At 37.9% G+C, this 22,549-nt stretch overlaps 1 protein-coding gene across 1 annotated transcript in view; it reads right to left on the bottom strand.

Annotated features, from left to right (window-relative positions):
* LOC122796735 (desmoglein-2-like) overlaps window positions 1–22,549 on the bottom strand; it is a 1,204,637-nt gene that overhangs the window by 793,714 nt on the left and 388,374 nt on the right. The window contains exon 4 of the mRNA XM_044065444.1: window positions 1,308–1,466. Within this exon, the coding sequence (XP_043921379.1) occupies window positions 1,308–1,466 (159 nt within the window). The remainder of the gene's footprint in view (window positions 1–1,307; window positions 1,467–22,549) is intronic.

Genomic DNA, 22,549 nt, shown 5'->3' with positions numbered 1-22,549 from the left:
TATATATGCATGTATGCAGTTTTGTGTCTCTCATAGGTTATTACAAGGCTAAAGACCACTAAGAATCTTACAAACCTAGCCGCGTACCCTAAACCATTTGGGCCCCAAGTATCATTGGCATCTGTGGGCGGGACATGTTACTAGGGGCTAACTCAGGATTTTTTATTGGGGGATAATAATTCTGTTTGTTAATCAAGTAACCCCACTGGACCCATAGTCCCTTTTCAGGGACTACCCAGGAGCAGTATCTGGTTAAGTGACATGCTAAAGGTCACACACAGGATGAGGGAATCAAACCCTCCACAGGAACTAGAACTTGCAACCTGAACCTCATCATCAATGCCAAGTTAGTTAAAATAATGTGCATAGGTTTATAATAGTATAACACCCACAGGGGCCTCCTTAAACTGAACCATGTATTCCAGGTAAGAATCAAACCCTGTACTTTTTGTTTGCAAGGTTAACACTTTAACTCATATGCCATCCATCCTATCTATCCATGTGTCTAGCCAGATATCTATTTACCTATCTGCATTTATATCTATATATCTATATCTAATCTATATCTATATCTAATTATCTATCTACATATATATATATATATATATATATATATATATATATATATATATATGTAGAAATATATATTACAAAATATATATGTGACTGCTTAAGAAAAAGTGTGCTATGCTTTCAAAATGAATGCTGAATTTTGCAGGAACACTACCTTGAATCAACAGCTCAGGTATCTTGGTGTTAAGGACTCTCACCACTGCTGTGATATGGTCACTGCATGTTGTATTAGTTAGACTGTTAAGGTCTTATTTTGTCAACTAATGTTACCTATAAATTGTTGTCTGCAAGCAGAAAAACAGAAAGGTAGTTCCTCACTTGGAGGATCACGTACAGACAGACTAATATGTCAAGTATACCTATTGTAAGTATTTGCAAAAATTTGTATCTTTGGCAAGTTTTTGTAATACAAACTTACTTTAACACAGGACCCTGTAACAGCTTGATAGGACCCCTCTTAGGTGTAAAGAAATGCAATAAACATGGTTTAAAATGACAATAGGCACAATATGTATTTTAGAATTTCAGTATCTCTCCTCCACCGCAGAAATCTGGTATCACAGATTTTTTTCTGGTCATCAGTTTTATCTCCCTAAGACAAATATGGACATGTACATATCTTGTTCTATTTAGAGAGATATTAACAGAGCAGCACCCCAATATAATTCATAATAAAATCATAAAACAATGTGTCAAACATATTATAATATCAGAACTGCAAAACAAGATCTTACAGGAAATACTGGATACTGCTCTCTGTCCACTATTTTACAAATCTTTAGCTGTCCAGTCTCAGAATCCATTTCAAAGTATCCTTTTGGATCCTCATTGGCTCCTGGTCCAGATATCTTGTATAGCACAGCTATCTTCTTGTCTTTGAAGTCTGAATGAATCTAAAACAAAAGACACAATTTTAACAACAACTGAATTCTCTGATATATTCACGATTACAGCATTTCTGTCTGTATTTCTATTACTATCTTTATTATGTACACTGGTATTTTAATTACTTTTGTTTCCATGCAGAACTTACTAGATATCAATGAGTCTGATAATACAAATTTCTCAGTCACTCAAGTATGTTCATAGGTTCATAGGTTCATAGGTTGTGCTGTGTGCTGAATTATGCAGATTGCTCAATACATCATTTCTATGACGTGTTTATGAGAATAGTTTTAATGCAAAGTGATATGTTCTTGTAGCCATAATGGCTAGTTTAGAAATCTTTCCCATTTGAAGAGGTCTATACTAGCAAATTATCCTTAACAGGGACTGATTTGGATTAACATTTTTGTTTTTATTAGTTCAGTATATGAACTATTTCTGTATAAAACTGAATATTTCAGTATTTTTTGTTTGTGGAATGTCTTGTATTTCACCTGGGCTGAGTCTGAAACTGGTCAATATTGATCAGTGCACTTTCCAGTAAACAAATAAAAATAAAAGAAAACAAATTAGTATTTGTTCCATGGTTTACCCTGCATACTTTTTTCTGCATCGTCAGTTACTTAAAATGAAATTACTAAAACCACTCTCATATGAGGATACAATTCAGTTTATGGGGTTAGCAAGTAAGAATAAGAATGTAAAACAGGAGAATATTGTCACATAAAATAACTACAGACTTATTAAACCAGGTTAAAAAGCCAGTACAATATTTCTAACAGTATCTGCAAAGTACGGCATACTGCAGGCTCAGTAAGATATTATTGACAATGAAAGAGAGAGTACTATTCATAAAACTGCAGAAAATCTAACCATCAATACCAAATGCCAAAACATAGAAAAAATAATTAATCAAATTCTATTTAAAATCTAATATGAGTTTACAATACTCATGAGCATTTTATGTAAGCATCTCTTGTGTGGCCAATGGCTCATTCCAAAATGATGAAAAATCCTTGTATGTTAAGTAGTATATCACCAGATATTTGCTGAATATTTCTTGATTTACAGAACCAAGTATATATATATATAGACATAGATAGCAATGGACAGCCAGGCATGCGCACACACACACACACACACACACACACACACACACACACACACACACGCACGCACGCACGCACACACACACACACACACACACACACACACATACACACACACACTTGCATGCACACAAATAAAAAATATAGAGGTTTACTTTTGTTTAAAATATTCTCACAACAGTTTTATCTTCTGACTCCACCAAAGATATTTATGATCAGCACAGAATTACAGCCTCCAAAATCAGAATATGTCAATCAATTCCCATACTCAGATGTCCCTGCTTTTAAGGAATGGTGGCTGAAAGAGATCCATAGATAATCCACTTACCATGATAACAAAAGATAAATAAATAAATGGTGTTATCTTTTGGAGCTTCTGAAGGTTATGACTCCATGAGTTACAATATATTACTTAATAAATTAGGAAGCATACCTTTCAATCTCTTAGTGCAAGAAATCTGGACAAAGCCAAAATTAATGGGGGAACAGAGGCCCAAAAATAGTGACAGATTTTAAATATTGCTCCTATACACTTAAAAATGTTGCTAGAATAACAGGTTTTCAGTTGTTATGTATTTTCTGAAGTATATGAAATCTGAAACTCGAATTTCTGTGATTATTTAGTGTTATTTTGTGACTTCACTCCTCAGTGATTTGACAAAAAAACCCCACAAATTTTATGAGGAACAGACAATAATATGAAGCAAAAAATCTGGGCATTCTGTCAAAATCTGGACTGCTGAGACATTTGAGAGGAAGACCTAAACACTGCACTCTGTCTCATTCTTAGATTAACATTTTTTTCTGGACTTTTTTACTTTAAGAGAAAAAGGTATGTATTATAAGACCACTGTTATAAAGTACCCTTATTAGATATGCCAAAGGTGTGACCATTCCTGGCTTACAAATCTCAACCTATTTACAGGAAGATTTAAAAAAAAAAACACCTTTGTTGAATTATCACTTGTGACTCAGGCAAACTTACATTTATATAAAAGTAAACAAAGCATAATAACAAGTTCACAATTACAAACATTATACATCAAATATAATCTTCTATACAATATAATCAGTTCAACATTACATAAATTGTTCAATTCCCACCTTCCCTTAAGCTCGTTCATCCTCCAAAACATTTTCTGCAGGTATTGTTCCCACAATTTTGATTTTATTTGCTCCTACCCTTTTTTAAATAACCCGCTTCCTGTTGTTTTATCTCTGTTAACAATATTCACTATTTCTAGTACAGTTGGTTGAAACTTTGATTTTCACTTTCTAGTAATTGCTTTTTCAGTGGCCACGGGGGCTTAGGGGAGAAAAATGAAAAAAACTGTGTATGACTTTTGGTAGAAAGCAGAATGAAAAGAACAGAATTCTGATGAAAAATACTGAAGTATAGATAACAAGAGAGCAAGTAAAGCAGGTGCAATTGTGGTTGTCACTTATCTGTTTTTTGGCAGAAGTGCTAGTGTGTGTGTGTGTGTGTGTGTGTGTGTGTGTGTGTGTGTGTGTGTGTGTGTGTGTGTGTGTGATGAGGAGCTGATATGAATTGCACTGGAACACATCCCACCATGGTTTGTTGTTAAATGAATATGGAAGTATTGAAATGGACAAACACTTGCTCATATGTTTTTTTTCAAATTGTGCCTGATTATGTACACAAGTTTAGGGCTGTTCTACACCAACTGCACTTTGTGATGGGACTGGTGCTTATGGGAAGTCTGTGTCTGGACCATACCTCTCAACCTGGAAACATCAAAAATCTGGACAAAGGCCCATGAAAAATAGGTACAAATCTGTATGCTGATTAACATAAAATCTGCATACATAATTGTGTAACCCCACCCACTCCAATGGAATTGTGAGATGCCAACTTTCAAATGTAAACTGAAGAACAGACAACCAAAATATGGCCCCAGAGTCCCCCTGCAGCCATTCCAATGCCCCATTACTTGGTAATTTTGTCCCATTTGCCATAAACACTGTAATGTGCATATTGCTTTACTTCTACAATGATTATTTGGATCTCATTTAAAACTTTTAATTTACATCTTATAGCACAACCACTAATAGACATCTGCTAGACAAAGTAATACAGTCTCACAATGAAAATAGACTTAGCATTAAAACTTCTCTGTCATTGAAACCCACATTCAAAGAAAATGCAACTGGCCAGTGGTGGATAAAGATTACCCTTGGGCTGTTTTCAAACCATAGGCCCCATGCACATGAAACATAAATGTGTTCTTTGATACACCTTCCTGACTGTATTAAATTATATTACAGCATACTTGTTAGAACACATTTTAAATGTATTGTTTTGAACATTTTTCCAGTAAGCAATGACACAAAATAAATGAACCAATAATGACAAAGCTGCCCAGTTCAGAGAATTTCCATCATAAAAGTCTACTCAAACTTTTACAGTCCACCAGTATTAGTAAATATGCACAATCTCTGCAGAAGTAAAAGTCATCTAAATAATTCCACATTAAAGAGATCTGTAACTAATGAAGAGGTTGTTGCTAGCACACAACTTCATATTTCATTATTTCATCTACAAGTAAAGTGCCTGCTGCCCTTGAAGAATACATTGCCTATTACATTAAAAAATGATAAGTTAGTAATATTTCAATAGGGAATGGATGGCAAACTGATAACAAGTTCATAGTTACTAGGTATCTCTGCCAAAGGAAGACATTCTCAGGACTGCAGCATTCACCCCCCTTTAAAAGTGCAACACAGTACAAGATCAGCAATCCATCTACATACTGTGTGAGTAGAACCCACAACCTTCTGCAGCAAAAGCAAGTATACTACATGTTATGCTACTAACAATACAAGTAGACTTTGCATAAGCAGCATTAAACTTCTCTTTCCCTGAAGAAATGTGCAACACAAGAAATCAGGAAAAAGGCAAAATGTACTGGGGTGGGGGAGCAAAGGCCAAAAATCGGGGACACATTTTAAAAATTGCTTGTATAATCTTAGAAAGTTGCAAGAATAAAATGTTTTTTTAACATGTGTTTCCTGAAAGATAGGAAGACTGAAACTTAAATGGCTATCATTATTTAGTGAATTCAGTTCTCAATGATTTGCCAGAAAACCACAAATTTTATTTTTACTTAACATTTGTTTACTGGGAAAGTCCAAGTTGGAATGAAACCAATTTTCAGCAGATGCTTCAGATGCATGTCTTTGTATCAGGGGAGAAAACCAGAGGACCAGAGGAAACTCACACAAACACAGGGAGTATATGCAGACTCCATACAGAAGGCACTTTAGCTGATAATCAAAACAGAAAACCTCTTGCTGTGAGGCAGCAACGCTACTACTGCACCACTACACCATCTGAATTTTAAGAGGAACAGACCAAAGTATGAGCCAAACATTCTAGACATTCTTTGAAAATATGTACAATTCAGAGCTACAACTCCTTCAATCCGAAGTGGTGGTATGGGTAGAGAACTCAGGATCTTGCTTCTTGTACCCAAGGTACAGGGTCTGAGCCTGAGTAATGCTAACCACCAGTTATACCTAACTCACACACACACACACACACACACACACACACACACACACACACACACACACACACACACACACACACACACACACAAAATGCAGAACAATGCTTGCTGCAAGAAAGAGTTCACTCACCTATATATGCAGCACAATATGCAGAAAAATGCATGCGGCAAGAAAGAGTTCACACACCTATATATGCAGCACACCCCCTTTATATACAGCAGAAAAAAGAAAGAACAGCAGGAAAGAGTTCACACTTAAGTCAACTAGTAGTAAGAGCCAAATGCAGTGCTAATTCAAATGCTCACAGCAGAAAACTGAAACACTCAACTAGTGCAACAAAGAATAGCAGGAACGAGTTCACATGTAAGTCAACTAGAGCCAAATGCAGTGCTAATTTAAACGTTCTCTGCAGAAAACTGAAATGCTCAACTAGTGCAAAATACCCCCTATATATGCTGTCAGTGTCTTTGTTAGCCAACCAGTACCCCCTCTTCATCTGGTCCATCATTTCTATCTTCCATGCATTTTTCCTGCACTTTTTCTTCCTTTTGATGACTTCCTAGACTCCAGCATTCCAGCACTAGCTTTTCTTATGTTCCTTGTTTCCATACCTGGTTTGGACACATATGTGTTCATTAGTCCTCACACATACTGTTTTGAGATGTTCTTCTTCTTCAATTCCATCTATTTCCTCTTCTTTCTGAGGTACTAGAGCTCTGAGTAATTCCTTGAACTATTGTGGTTTCTCTCCAGCCAACTTACAAATCTTTAGCCTTGTCTCTGTTGACCATAGAGCCTTCTCTGACCACTGTTTGCAGCTGACTGTGACAGGATGTGCTATGGGCTAATTGTTTCACTGGAGATAACTTTGCAGTCACTGATTCTTCCCTGGTGCCACTTCTTTACAAGGAGGAAACCTAAATGAGTTGCATTTTGGCCACTCTTTTATGCGACTCTGTGACTGCCTGTCTTGCTGAGCCATGTGTTGGCCACCATCAAGCCATTTGTTAGACTGAAGTCTAGAATGTCCTCTCCTTCTTTGTTCTTGTTGCCCCACCCATGTAGGCCCAGACAATCCTCATATGCGATTCTGTGTGTCACAATATGTGCATTTAAGTCACCAGTTATCAACACCAATTTATGTTATCCTGCTTTATACAGTAGATTTTGCAGCTGCTGCCTAAATGCACTATTTTCTCACTATCACAATCCTACTGTGAAGCATAGATTGAGAGTTTGAATACTGTCTTCCCCTTACATTGGAGTCTGATTGCCATAAGCCTATCACTAATTCTAATGATATCCCACACTGTCTTCTGAAGCATGTTTGTCATTACAATTCCCACACAATTTCTAGACTGTCCTCTTCATGGGTAGCTAAGTCTGGATCACAAGCCACGTGTCTTTGCTGTGCTGACCTTCCATCGTGTCTTCTGAATACAGAAGATGTCCAGTCTCCTTCTTATCATCATGTTTTTCCTAACTCCTCACCTACAGATCTGCCTAATAGCTGCTCCTTCTCACAACTAACATCCAACAGAAAGCCATCTGACCTCCTGTTCCTGTGTCTAAATATCAGAAGTATAAATAATAAAACCCATGACCTAAACACCAACATAGCTTTATACTTTCCTGATATTTTCATCCTGACTGAAACCTGGCTCAAACCTCACATCAAATGTGAGGAAGTACTCCCAACAGGTTATAACATTCTTCAAGTAGGTAGAGTATCAAAGAAAGGAGGTGGTGTGGCTCTAATGTTTCCACACCACCTCAACATCCAGATCCTAAACACATCTACCCCCCATATTGGAAATGAAGAAATCCTATATGCCAACCTCAAAGTAAACCTAAATAAAATAATCAACATCATAGGATGCTACTTTCCACCTGGTCAAAACATCCCACTCCTGGAAAACCTCCTGAACTGGGTTAACCATTCCCTACCCCAAGAAATCATAATCATATGTGATTTTAATATCTACTGGCTATCTTGTAGTAACAAGCACCCATCTCACCACCTAAACCTTCATGGTTTCTCCCAACTAATACAGTCATCTACCCACATAAATAAAAACTTTAACAAACATACTACTCTTGACTAGATATTAGTCAAAAAAGACCCTCACTCATACTTAGCTGGCTGTCTACCAGACAACCTCAGTGACCACACTCCAACATCCCTTCTGAGACACCACTTAACTTGTGCTAAACCCAATATCTATAGGCAAATCTAAGCTAGGTTAAACTTTAACCCTCTCTCCTTTATTTCATCCCTTCAAAAATGTGATTGGACACAACTAAAGTACCTCAATCTAGATGAAGCCATCCACTTCTTCAGTAGCACCTTCCTAAACATCCTAAACGCACATGCCCGCACAAGAAATGCCAGAGTCAAAACACAGTACTCCCCTTGGCTACAAAAAAAGCACCAGGGCACTAATGAAAATCACAGATAAGGCCTGGGAGCACTGGCACTTAACAAACACCCCCCTCCTCTAGACAGTCATTCTTAGAGTTGAGAGTTGCAACCCTAAGCAGTTCTGATACACAATAAACTCCATTCTCCACCCAGGTAAAGTAGGCACCCCCCCAACCTACCAGTCCCCCTTCCTCCAGCAGTATTGCTGACTCATTCAATAAACACTTTAATAAAACCATTCTGTCTTTGACTAAACAACACAGCCATCTACCCACTCTCCTTACATCAAAACCAAACACTCTGCCCACAGTCTTTACTTTTTCATCAGTACCTACCTCCTATATAAAAAATCTTTCTATTGAAACTTAAGCCTACAAAACTTGCAGCTGACAATCGCCCCTCTGAACACCTAAAAGTAGCAGCAGAAGCCCTATCTATTAAGTGGGCCGGAATAATTTTTCAAGTGGGCCTGCAGCCCTTTGCATTTTATTTATACTAATACAGAACTACGATACTAAGGATAATGTATGAGAAAATATAGTTTTCTTTTCTTTTTTTGTTTTGAGTAGAACTATAACTTAATGCAAGATACTGCACCTTAAAATGTCTGTAGAAAAAATGATGTTCAGTATAAAACTAAATATGTTGTTCTGATAAAAAAATACAAGTTGCAGCCATAAATATATGTTTTATTCAGTCAATTGTAGAAACATTTTTAGTACAAAAACTTACAAAAACTTATTCCCCAGGATTGCAAACTCTGTGTAGAGCCTACACTGAGTGTATCCATGTACATGACCGTGATCAGTGCTCAGCAGGGTGTGGTGCAGTTAAACAAGGTTTTGCAGTGCTCCCCGGACCCTCTGGCCATGAAACCTCTGCATGATGAGGAAAGCACTTCCGCATACTACAGAACTGTGCAGATTTACACAGAATGTCCAGATGTTTATCTCATATTGTTTTGCCTGGTGCCTGTAAAATTATGTATTTTTGTCAAATCACTGCCGACTCTTTGACGACTGAAGTCAGAAAATAATGGCAGACATGAGAGATTCAGACTTCATATGCATCAGAAAATTCATGGTAATGCACAACCTGTTAATCTATCAGCTGTCTAATTTTGTAAGAGCAATAGTTAAAACTTGTCCTTATATTTGTGCCTTTGTCCCCCCATTATTTATGGCGTGGTCCAGATGTCTTACTCTAACAGGTTGAGAGCCATGCACATCTGTGTAAGTCTGTGCTTGCAACAGGTTCATTGCAGGGCAATTTCTTTCCTTGTCCGATATATATTTGGATTATTCCTAATTAACATTGTATGTGCAATTGTGTACTGTTCCCCCCCCCCCCCAAGTTTGCACGATGAGCTGCTTGTTTGCATGACAGACCACCCATTTATCAGACATGACCCAAACATTCAAAAATGGAAACGGGATGCATTCAGTTAATACTTCTGCATATCACTGGGCAGTGTGCAAAGCATGTAAGCAAGGTTGAGCTACGTGCAGTTAACAATGAACACTAGGATACTCATGTAACTAATCTTGTGGTGATGGGTGGCAAGTGTCAGACTGGAGGACATATGATCCTAGGCCCTAGTACAGGGTATGCATACTGTTATGACATTTCAGTTTATGCAAATAAAGGACTACACAGATGATTGTTGACTCAGCATTCTTGTGGCAAGACCTGTAAGTTTAGAACTACTGTAGACATGGGTCTGGGTTTGACTGCTGTGTATTCCATATACATTTTAAACATGTTCAACAGCAGATTATATTTACTTCCACTTATAATACTTGACATAGTTTTGCTGATATGGCAAATGCTGTTGAATGTATAGTTCAGCTCTCCCAGTTGAATAACAGAGTTTCTCAAGTGGCTGGATATGAAATGAACATGGAATTGGATTTCTTGACACTGCGTATTCTCTACTGTTTAATTTAGTTGAAAAAGTTGCATTCTGCTTACCATCACACAAACTAGTGCACTTCCTTTCCTGTGTTTGCCCATTGGTAAGTGGAGTGCAGCTTTTTCAAATCTATCAAAATACAGAGAGTGTGCATTCTCAGTGAGCCCAGTTGGTGGGAAAACATGCTATTTCAAATGGAATTGTCGGGAAATGCACATTAGACACTGAGCTTTATCTTGTGCAGATATGAATGGTGCTACAGGAGAAGATGTTCACTTTTGGGTGCAATACTGGGGTATACAGAAGTCTAAGATCTTTACTGGGCTCCTGGTTAAGGATCATGGGCCCCAGCTACAGAATGGAAACTATACAGGTTCACAATATACATCTCAAACCTGGTCTAGTTTGGCATGTGCTCTTTCCAGTGCGACTGGTATCCCATGCACTGGGGAACAATGTCATCACCATTTTGATGACCTTCAATGGAGGAAATGGGATACCCTTGATTGATGGATCAGGAAGTGTCAGGGAGGGAGCACCCCAGAGATGTGAATGTATTCATTGCATTTAGTAATCACAAATATTAAAGCTAAAAATGGTAAAAACTGGACTGGTATTCATAACATTTTTTTCTTTTATTCCCTTTCTGCAGAAGAGAGGCTCTCAAATGTTAATCCCATGCCGGGTGTTTGATCAGGATGAGAGAAGCATGTGGTATGTAAGCATAATTGAAGAATGTACTGTTATTGCAGCCTTAACAGTTAAAGATGGATTAGTTGTTATATTATACCATTGTATAAAATTGAGAATGCATATCTGAACTGTAAAAGAAATTATGCATGCATATGTCCCTTCCCCAGCATTCCACTCTCTCCTTAAAGAAAATAGGGAACATATCCCAAAAAAATAAGTCCCATGCATAGCTCTGCATTTCACACATGTGTCTACTTGACTCAGTTAATTCGGTCAAATTGGCTTCACAACATAATCAAGTTGTTGTCACCCCTCTCTTTGGAGATGACAGTTCAAATTCAGATAAAAATCTGTTCACGTGCTCAGTTGTTATCACTGAAGAAATGGATAGATATGGTTCTTACCCACACCCTTCCTGCACATTCTTGTCTTCCTTTCACTTTGTTTATCCCCTTCTTGCTCCCCATTTCACCTCTTTCCTATCTCCCCTATTTCTTTTCTTTAAAGAATCATTGTATGATGGTAAGTGGCAGCAATATCGGTGAATGTATGTAAAAGTATAATACACACTTGTAAAAATTATTCTGGCACCCCATTTTTCTAACCCAGTACCATCTACCTTCATCACAAATGCATTAGCATATCAAGCCACAGAGTAAGTTAATTAGCAGATGTATTGTATACAATCAATACTGATTATCACATAGGCACAATAAAGAGTGTTTGCTTGATGCTATGTATCGCACAGCATCACTCAGCAAGGCTAATTAAATATTAATGAAATAATAGGAACAGACCTGTCAACTTGTTAGAGCAATAAATATAGATAAAGCCATACACAATGGCAGGACCAAGACACATAAATTAAAGGGACAAGTATTAAATATTGCTCTTACAAACTTAGAAAGATGATAGAATAAAAGTTATTTGCATTATTAGCATTAATATTATTTATATGTATCATTATTATTATTAAAACAGTAGACTTTATGCAAAATTCTGCACAGTTGAGGGAAATGAAGAGGAATGAGAATATTACTGAAATGTATTACCTACACCTGCATTCAAAAACATTTGCATGTGGGTAAACAAAGGTAAGTAACACTACTTGAAGTCAAGTACTACCTGCAGCCAAAGGTTTATTTAAGTAGCAGGTGTATGCAACAGCAGTTTGGTGTGCAATTATCTATACAATGTGTAAAATACACCTACTACTCAACAGACTGTGTAGCACTATCTGTTAAATGCATTAATAACATAATTTTTGGTTCAGATGGTACTGAGTCCAAATACAGGTGTCTATCATTTTTAATGACTTTTATGTGTACATCAGGATTATACCTTGTGATACTTATGAATCTGTATCATCATCTGTTCATGTTCTGAATGGAGTAATAATGACATGTTTGGGGCTACATGACAGTGGTATCAAATAAAAGTTTATATAACCAGTAGTACTTCTTATTACCATTGCTAGGTGAGGCTGTGCATTGTGCACCATTGCACACCATCAATATTTTAGAGGAATGAAATGGGAAAGATAGTGTGAAATGGGGGCCAAGTAGGGGTGAACTAAGTGAAAGGAAGGCAGGAATATGCAGGAAGTATGTAGGTAAGAACCATAGCTATCCATTTGTTCAACAGTAATAACTGAGCACATGTGCAGAATCATAACTGAATTTGGACTGTCACCTCCAAATAGAGGGGTGGCAACAACATAATTGTGTTGTGAAGTCAATTGGACCAATTAACTGTGTCAAGTAGACATGTGTGCAAAATGGAGAGCTATGTATGGGACAATATTTTTTGGGGGGGACAGATGGCTTTTTTTAAGGAGAGAGTGGGATGTAAGGGACATAAGCATGTCTGGCTCAGGCAAGTTGGGAAGGTGATGAAGCACTGGGCAAGACATAAAAAACAAGAGACAGGATTGGTGAAGGACACAAGAGGGGGGTGAACACCAGTGAGAATCAAGTCCCCACCCACAGGACTATCATCACCATCACCTCACTGCACCAATGGCTGCAGTGTCTGACATCTGCATGTCCTTGTGTTATTCAGGACAATGATGCAGAGCAGTGTCTCCACGTGGTGTAGGCATACACCAGTTGTGTGACACACAATCCTATGCACCACACCTGGCAGTTCAGCTCAGGTAATTCACCCACTCTGCCTCTGTTCCCAAAGGGAACCACAGGTTTACTGTTTGGGGCAGAGCTACCCATGGATCCAGGTAGGGCAGGGACAACGGGGGGGGGGTGCCACCAGAAGTGCTGGGCCTTGGTGTTGTAGTTAGTGGAGCAGGTGTAGGTGGATCATGGAGAAATGACCTACCCTGCTGTGCTGTAGTAATAACATAGATAAAATTAAAACTCAACAATGAAATGAAACATAACCAAAGAAAATTGAATTCATAAAATTAAATAAATTAAACAATAATATGATAAATTATCATAAAAGTAATACATTATATAATTACAAACACAATGAGAAATAATAAGACATGAAAATGTATTTAACAAGGCAATATAAAATTATACTTAATAAAACATGAGATAAAATGGTAAAATATATTATATAAATAATAATAATAATAATAATAATAATAATAATAATAAAAAATAAAAATCATAATAAAAAATAAGAAAGCCATAAAAAAACAAATGAAGAGAAGGGGTGGGATGAGAGAGAAAAAAAAACGTTAATAATTTCACAGATATTATACTAAGCTTTCTAGAATTAATGAATTACATTTTCATGTTGTTGTTGTTATTTGTCTTTTGGCTTTTCCCGGTTAAGGGTCTGCTAATGATTGGCAGTAGGTTTTTACGGTGCCGAGTTGCCAGCTTAACGCCCAACCTTCAACGAAGGCATGCCCATTCAAGCATGTCTTTCGGAATGCCACTCGACAATGGAGAGGACATGCGGACTCCACACAGAAGGCACTCCCTGCACACCAGCCAAGAATCAAATGGGAGAACCTCTTGCTGTGAGGCAACAACTCTACCACTGCACCACTGCGGCAGTAATTACATTTTTATGTTAACACTACCAATTGCTAAAATATTTATTTTTTTTGTTTGAATAATTCCCTGTTCCTAACACATACACACTATTGTACAGATCATATTGCATCCAGTAAACATTCATCGGTGCATATATCGCAGATATGCATGTTCAGTGTAGACTGATCACACTTGAAAGTAGGCCATTCAAGTCACAGATACAGAGGTCTGAATTTAAAATGCTATCATGATGAATATGTAATACTACTGTATTTTTATTGATGACAAGCTAAAACAGTACTGTAAACAAATGAGTTTTATATTTCAGGAGTGTGGTATTTGAAACCACAAATAGTGACTACTGTAATACTGTACTTTTCCTTTCAACTACAGCATAATGCAAGCACTCTTCATTTACACATTATAGATTAATGTTCACTGTTATTTAAGAATGTGCAACTATTGCTTTTTGTTACAGACCATGCCTCTTAAATTTGTAGAGCAGGATATCCGGACAGATCATGAAATAATGGGGTTACAATGACCCATAAATATGGCATATCTTAAATATTGCTGTAACACACAGGGAAAGTTGCATAGGTCTGTGTTAACATACATTTTGATACTTTTGCATGTCCCAATTATGATACCATTGTTGTCCCTGGTTTATAAGTATTACATTACATCTCAATATTGATGTCAACTTAAACAGTACTGTATAGATGGGAAGTGTGTTTTTTGAGCTGACAACACCAGTCTGCTCAGTAATACTAGACGGTTGTTTTATCTTGCATGCTAATGCATGCATACATTTCATTTACAGTTGACAGATGCATACTCGATGCTAAACAAGTGTTTAACACACTAAGCTGTATTTACTCGTAATGTGAAAATAACAGTGCTGTTTGGATGCATACGCACCACTTTGCCTTGCATCCTTGCCAATCTTTCTTCAAAAGTTCACAGATTAAGCACTCTATCCACATTAGCCATGGAAAAAGCAGACAACAAAATACAATAAAGAACACAAATCCTGAACCAATGCAAGGTCACATTAGTAAAATACAAGCTACAATCCTTGTATTCAAACCCAGCACCATATGAACGTCAGCCCGCCACTTAACATCTGCAGCCACAGAAGAAGTTTCAGGATCTCTAATCCATTGGTATTCATCCTCAGAATCATGCTGTTAAATGCAGTGCAATGGTGCTTAGTGGGTTTGTGCCATGTAGACTTAAATTAATAGAATGCATCCCAGGTCTATTTTTAGATGTCTGGGCCCTGTCTGCTACCTGAAATTAAATGAAGTAATAGTAGGCAAAAACATAAGTCAATGTATAACGTACACAGTATACTATTTTAATACACAGGAAATATGCCTACATAGGTCTAGAATCCAATTCACCATCCAATGCACATTCAGAACATAGGATGGGTGCTTTAACCCTGTTTTTCACACATAAACCTTTGTAACAAACATCAACAGTCATTCAGCACACAAACCAATTGAACAGAATGTATAATTTCATTAAAATATTAAGTTACCTGTACACATAGTGAAATGTTTCTGTTTTAAAATACTGCACTTGGTGACTGCACACTCTGTTATCATTTTTTTGGTTGCAAAGATACAGCAGTATTTTACATGCCTGTGTTCCCTGGTCTTTAAGCAGTTGTCGGTCCAGTACTCTGAGATATACAATGTGTACACCATTGTATATCATTGCCTTTACAATGTTAAAGTGCATTAACTGGAAATAATATGATATGCTGTTACCAAATAAGGAAAGCCAGTTTGGATGTCACAAACAAGCACTGCCTGTTCTTCTGGGGGTGGAGGAGAAAAGTTGTGTTCCTGCTATGGCACTAACAAGACTATGTTGGTCTGATTACTCTGCATGTTTAGCATACTGCCTGTTGTCTGATTTAGGTAGGGTTGACAAGTCCAAAATTGCAATGTTTACCCTTACTGTTGAACTGTTATCTCTAATGTACCACATATAACTTATATATTATTATGTGTGTTCTATTAATTATTACTATGTATGCTTTACATTACTATGATTGCAGCAACCTTCCAATTTTATGTTGTTGTATTAATTAACTCATTTAATGTATTTTTGTTAAGATTTGCTCTGTATGTTCATTTTCATGTCATATTTGTGGAGTTTTTCACCCAGAGCCTCCACTGAAAATGAGTTCCTGACCCAGTGGACTTTCCAGTTAACAAATATCAATAAATAAATAAATTAATAATTCTTCCCTAGTACTAAAGTATAATGATGTAGGAGGATGGTTTAAGGCTCCTAGGAGGTGACTCAGTATGTTATGGCTTGTCTCACAGCCAAGGCAAGGATGTACAGAGCATACCAATGCCTGCCTACAGCCATACTTGCTGCTGGTTCCTTCTCTGAATCATCATTGGCCTGTGGCTGTGGTGACCTTGGCATAATCAGTAGGATATGTTCCCTGTCCCCTTGATGATCCTGCTGCATCTGTTTCTACTATATTAATTTGGGTAGCAAAGCACATGCTATGAGCATTGAGGGGCATGTTAGTGGATTGTAATGGTGCCCTCGGCCAGAGATATGTAGGTAATGGCACTGTGAGTGCAGTAGCTGAAAAACATGCTCTATGGCATTACAGGTTGGAGTGTGTGTGTGTGTGTGTGTGTGTGTGTGTGTGTGTGTGTGTGTGTGTGTGTGTGTGTGTGTGTGTGTGCGTCCATGCATGCATGTGTGTGTGTGTATGTGTGTGTGTGTGCATGTGCGTGCATGTGCTTGTGTGTGTGTGTGTGTGTGTGTGTGTGTGTGTGTGTGTGTGTGTATTTATGATGGGTATCAGCACCCATAACTAGAATACATAACATGCATCCTCCCCTAATCAAGATTGTGAGATGCCCCCCATATCACACATCTGGTGCAGTTGGGAGATATGGCACATATAGGAGTCAGGTTAACTGCAAGAGTTGCCAGCACATACATTCAAGATGATTCGTATACCATTACACATGACTTTTCAGTTCTTAAATTCTTTATCATCTCTGTCTATAGCTATTTGCAGCAGCAGCAGCATTGTCTTCAGCCCATGGCATTGACACATTTATTATACAAGCTTCATCGTTTAACAAACTGTCAGCAATTACTTTGCGTCTGCACTTTACTATTTTCACAATTCGCATAAAAGAACAAAGCAAGGAGTCTAAAGGGATGCTTTATATCTTGTTGACTAAATCCACAGGATTTGTTGATTAGCATGCAATTCAGCGTGTATGCTGTAATTAGCATTTCTGAAGCACAGATTAGGACAGGTGAAATCAATTAGTAATGTATTCATTATAAAAAGGCAAATGTGTAGGTAGGCAGACTGATGCGGATGAGCATTAGTGTATTGTTGAATTCAGTTACACATTCATTTTGAATATTAAATCTCTACAGTGGAGTATTGTACTCCAACAGGTATGTATCCAATTTGTTAACTACATAATGTATATGCTGGAATGTATTTAAGCATAATGTGCTTTAAATCTGTATGAATGTCTTTAAATTGTAATCATGGCAAGACTTTGTTTTTTAAGCCATATCAGAGGTATGGAGGATGTAGAGTAGGCTGCAAATATAATGCTGTTTGATAACAATGTACACATTTCAGTGAAATTACCATTGCTCGCACTTGCAGGATGTCACAGTTGTTTGGTTAGCAAAATTGTTTCTAAGCCTGTTTTTTTTGTTTGTGAGGAGGGGGACAAGAATGAGTTCCTGGTATAGCACAAACTACAATGGGTTTACTTTTGGTGGGTGAGTATAGTTAAGTATCTGCTACGGCACAAACAAGGATATGTTTATCTTGTTACTGTCCTTGTTTTGTACCATCCATTGTTATTTTTTTGACCACCATTGAATATTTATAATTTACAAAGTGGGGAATATTGATAGCATCCGTTTACTGCTTTATCTGTAAACAGTTTATTTTTAGTCATGTGATCCTTATATGTGTCATTATTTTAATGTTTTTCAGGACACAAAATGCCTGTTAGATATTGGCCTCCATTTATTGAGGCTGAGCATGACCTCATCATTGAGGGACTACATCAAAATCATGCAGTATTGTTGTCCAGAGGGCAGGCCAATATGGCTTAGCAGACAGTCCTGTGGGAAGATTTTGTACAGCATCTTAATGATATTGGGTGACACAGTCATATCTATGAGCAGGTGCATCACTGAGCAACAGACATGATGACAGCTGCAAGGAGGCATGCAGCTGCATTGACACATGACTGCCAGATAACCCCTTCTCACTGCCACAGAGGAATTCCTGGCAAACATTGCCACACAGGACAGCTCTCGGCCATCAGTGACACAGTACATTCTTGATGTGGGCACCACTTCTGAGTCTCAAGAGGAGCTTCCAAATGTGCTTTGTTAGATCATCATTAGAATACTGTGGCATTCTGACACGGTATCAATAGTTTATCTGTGTGTGTGTAAATGTTTTTTTTTTTTGGTTGGGGTTATTTAAGATAGCTGCAGTTTTATGCTTACTTTGAGGTTGTCAGTCACATTTTTGTTAACAGTTGTGTTAATGCAAATATAGCTGAATAAAGGTATTGACCCCTGTTATAATGTTAAGCGTGGTTGTGTTGCCATCACCTCTTCCTTTACTTATTTCAGGACCCTGAGGGATTCTGAGATCCAGGGCTCCTGTAGTTGGTAAACATAATAAATGTATGTCATTACTATAGATAGATACCAAGATTTCTACTAATGTGTCCTCTCAGGCCTGCTGTATGTATTGCTGTACTGTCTGCATACCTGTCAACTGTACAAAGTTTTACTGAATGCTCAGAATATTGACTTATATTTCTGGCCTGTGGTTTGTATAATAGTGATTTCCTGCAAAATAATTGACAAGTCATGAAAGTTTGCAGACATAAAATTATTTATTTATTTTGACATTTGTTAACTGTGTATGTCCATCTGAGAGAAACCCATTTTCAGCAGAGGCCTGGGAGGAAAAGACACTTGATTACACTGATAGCATAGCAGTGATATCACAAGGTCTAAAAATACATGTATGAGACATTTAATTTTTTGATTAACTAGATAACAAGCTATATGACATACATAGTAAAATATGGTGGTCCATCAGTGGGAGGAGAAGAGGATGCAAGTAGCAATTAAATGATGGTAAAAAAGAGGAAATATCAGGTATAGATCAGAAGTAGGACAAGTGCAGGTAGGAGGGAGAAGTGGTAAGACTAAGTGCAGAGGGGAGTAGACACTGGACAGAAAGACAGAGCACAGGTGAGTAGAGGGAGTGACAGAGTTAGTGTTAGGGTTTGGCATGTACAGAGCCTAGTTTTTGGTAGGGATTTTATTAATGCTGTTTTGAAGCTTTGAGTGTGGTGCAAATTTCTGATGTTCATTGAGAGCGTATTCCAAGCTAGGGTAACTGTGTAGCTACATAAACTTTGCCCAATTTTTAATTTTTGGCTTATGGATTGTTAAGAAAAACTGGCCCACATTTCTAAAAGAGCAGATGGGGGTATATTGGGATACAAGAGAAGATGTGGTGGGGCAGAAGGAGAGATTGTTTAGGAAGGAGTGAATAAGAGACAGTTGGGGGGTAAGAGTAGATGGATAATTCTAGTTAGTGTAGGGTTAGCAGAGAAAGGCAGTGGTAAGAGTTGTAAGGTTGTTTTGCAGTGAACCTGGCAACTTTGTTGTGACTTCAAGCTTAGCCTTGACAGAGGATTGTAGGTTTGTTATGACTGGAGAGGCACAGAGAAGGCTACGTAAAAGATAGGCATAGGCTAGAAAAAGTCTAGAATATTTTCTGAGGTATTTTTGAGTTCTATAAAGTAGTCCAGGTTTTTGATGTGTCCTCTTTATAGAGTTTAGTATGTGTAGATCAAATTTAAGTTGGGCAAGGAGTGCACCCAAAAAATTAGTGTGTGTGTCAACGTTTATGACAGTGTTGTTGAGTGATGTGATGGTGAACAATGATTTGTGATGAGAAAGGGACTCAGGCAGAAATAGGAGGTCAGCATATTGTATGAGTGATGAGTGAGAGCAGAAGTCTGAAGAGAGTTAGTGAAAATATTGAATAGTAGTGGTTCATGGATAGATCCTTCTGGTATGCCTGTATTGACTGGGAGAAAGGGGGAGAAGGAAGAGAGCTATGTAACAGATTGCTGCCTGTTGGAGAGGTAGCTAGAGAACCATGTCAGGGTAAGGTTACAGATATTAAGGTTGGACAATTTGGTAAGGAGATTTGAGTGGGAGATAATGTCAAAGGCTTCGGAGAGGTCTAGGAATAGAGTGGAAATTAATTTGTTATTATCTCTGACTTGTGTGACAGTTTTACTGAAGGAAATTACAGTGTAGTACTGCTATGGTACAGGTGGAAACCATGCTGGGTGGGCGTGAGCAGATTTTCCTGTAGGAGGTATTCAAGGAGTTGTTTCTGAATACATTTTTTCTAGTAACTTGGAGAGAGGGGATATAATGACTATGGGGTGGAAGTTAGAGAAGTCTGTGGAGTGACCCCCCTTTTGGATAGGAATAGTATAATATTGTTTCCATACAGAGGGAACAGTGGATTCTTGGATATATAGGTTAATAAGGCTGGAGATAGTGTAGGCTAAAGAACTAGCAGCGACCTTTAGGAAACAGGGTGGTAGGTTGTCTGCTGAGGGGGACCATGGCTTGAGTTTGCTGAGAAGAGATTTTATCTAGGAAGTGGAGATGAGTATGAGTGAAAAAGTGGCAATATTGGCAGAGGGAGGGGTATGGGAGAGGATAGTGGTGTTACTATTGAGAGTTACTTGGGAGATGGAGTCTATGAAGTAGGAGTTAAAAATGTTAGTTCAAGGGTTAGGTGCCATAGGGTTTGCCAAGATGGAGAATTTTATTAATACTATTCCAAAATTTTGTAGGGTTCCTGTGATGATTAGATTGTGCTTTAAAATGGTAGCATTTCTTGTCAGTGGTGACCTGCCTTTTAGTGAGGTTACAGATTTTCTTGTAGTTTTGGAGGTGAATCTGGGATGTATATTTTAACCAGCTTTTCTAGGTATTGTTTCTTTCAGCCATTATGGAGCAGGTGGACTGTGATAGCCAAGGTGCAGGGTGGGATTTTATTCTAATTTTCCTGTGGGAGCTAGGGGGCAGAGTATACCAAAGAATATAGTGTTGAATTTCAGAACAGCTTTGTCAAGGGGTAGGTGGATAAGGAAATATCATTTAATGGTGGACAGCCAGTCATTTACTAACACAGGGTTGAAATTGTAAAGGGTATGTTGTTCTACGTATTTATGTGTTTTGCAGTGTTTTATGGTAAATCCTTGGATGCAGATGGGTATATGGTCACTTAGATAGTCAGGTAGCGTTTTGGGATTATGGTATAGGTTAGGACTGGAGATACAGATCCAGTCCAGGATAGTGCCAGAGTTTGTTGGTTTACTTAAATGGGTAGGGGTAGTGATGAGATGAGTGAAGCCATGAAGGTTTATAGTACAGTTAGGAAATTCAGAGGTGAGGGTTTGTCAGTCGATGTTGACATCACCTAGTATTACAGTTTCATTAGGTATGGCATGAGTTAGCCAGGAGAGACATTGCTCAAGTATGGGTATATTATTGCCCAGGGGGAATGTAGAGAGCATCAATGGTACATTTTTTATGGCTGTTAAGTTTGCAGTTGACCATTAAGAGTTGTGCTGGTTGAAAGGTAGGGAAGGAGAGTTTGACAGGGGTTGTTCAGAACAGATTATAGCTATATCTCTGCCTTTCTTATGGATCTTGTCTAGGCAGAAGATGTATCCAGAATGAATAATTTCATTATCACTGCTGTGGGGTTTAATTCATGTTTCTGTAAGAGTTACTATATCAGGTGAGTACTGGGGAGTCCAGGAGTGGAATTCATTAACTTTATTGAGAATGCTGTGTATGTTCAGGGACTATAACGTTAAGAATTTGGTGGGGGAGATGGGGGATGGGGGAGAGTGTTATGGGTGGTGCTATTGATAGGGCCAGGGTTTGATGGATGTCTCCAGATAGAAATAATATTTTAGAGTTTAGAGTTAAAGTAAGGAGTTCTTGGCATTAGATAATGATAACAAAGATCCGAGTTTCAGACTTCATACCCTGCAGAGATGTCATGTTAAAGCAATATCTGTTATTGTGTCAATGTTCAGGATTTGTAAGAGCAATATTTCTAAATTGTCCCTATTCTCGACCCTTTGACCAACCATTAATTATGGCTTTGTACAGGCATTTTACTCTAGGAGGTTGAGAGGTATGGCTGTCTGTAATAGTGACAGCAGTGTATGTTTTTTAGCATATATTGCAGCATAGTAGTGCAGGCATTACTGTATTCCTGTGTTTCTTCCTTTTATCAAAGGTGATCATGGAAGTGGTT

This window comes from Protopterus annectens, chromosome 3.part0, assembly GCF_019279795.1.
Source record: "Protopterus annectens isolate FY-2018-M chromosome 3.part0, PAN1.0, whole genome shotgun sequence".
In the NCBI taxonomy this organism is placed as follows: Eukaryota; Metazoa; Chordata; order Ceratodontiformes; family Protopteridae; genus Protopterus; species Protopterus annectens.
The sequence above is the reverse complement of the archived record's forward strand: the minus strand, read 5'-3'. Positions and strand labels throughout refer to the sequence as shown.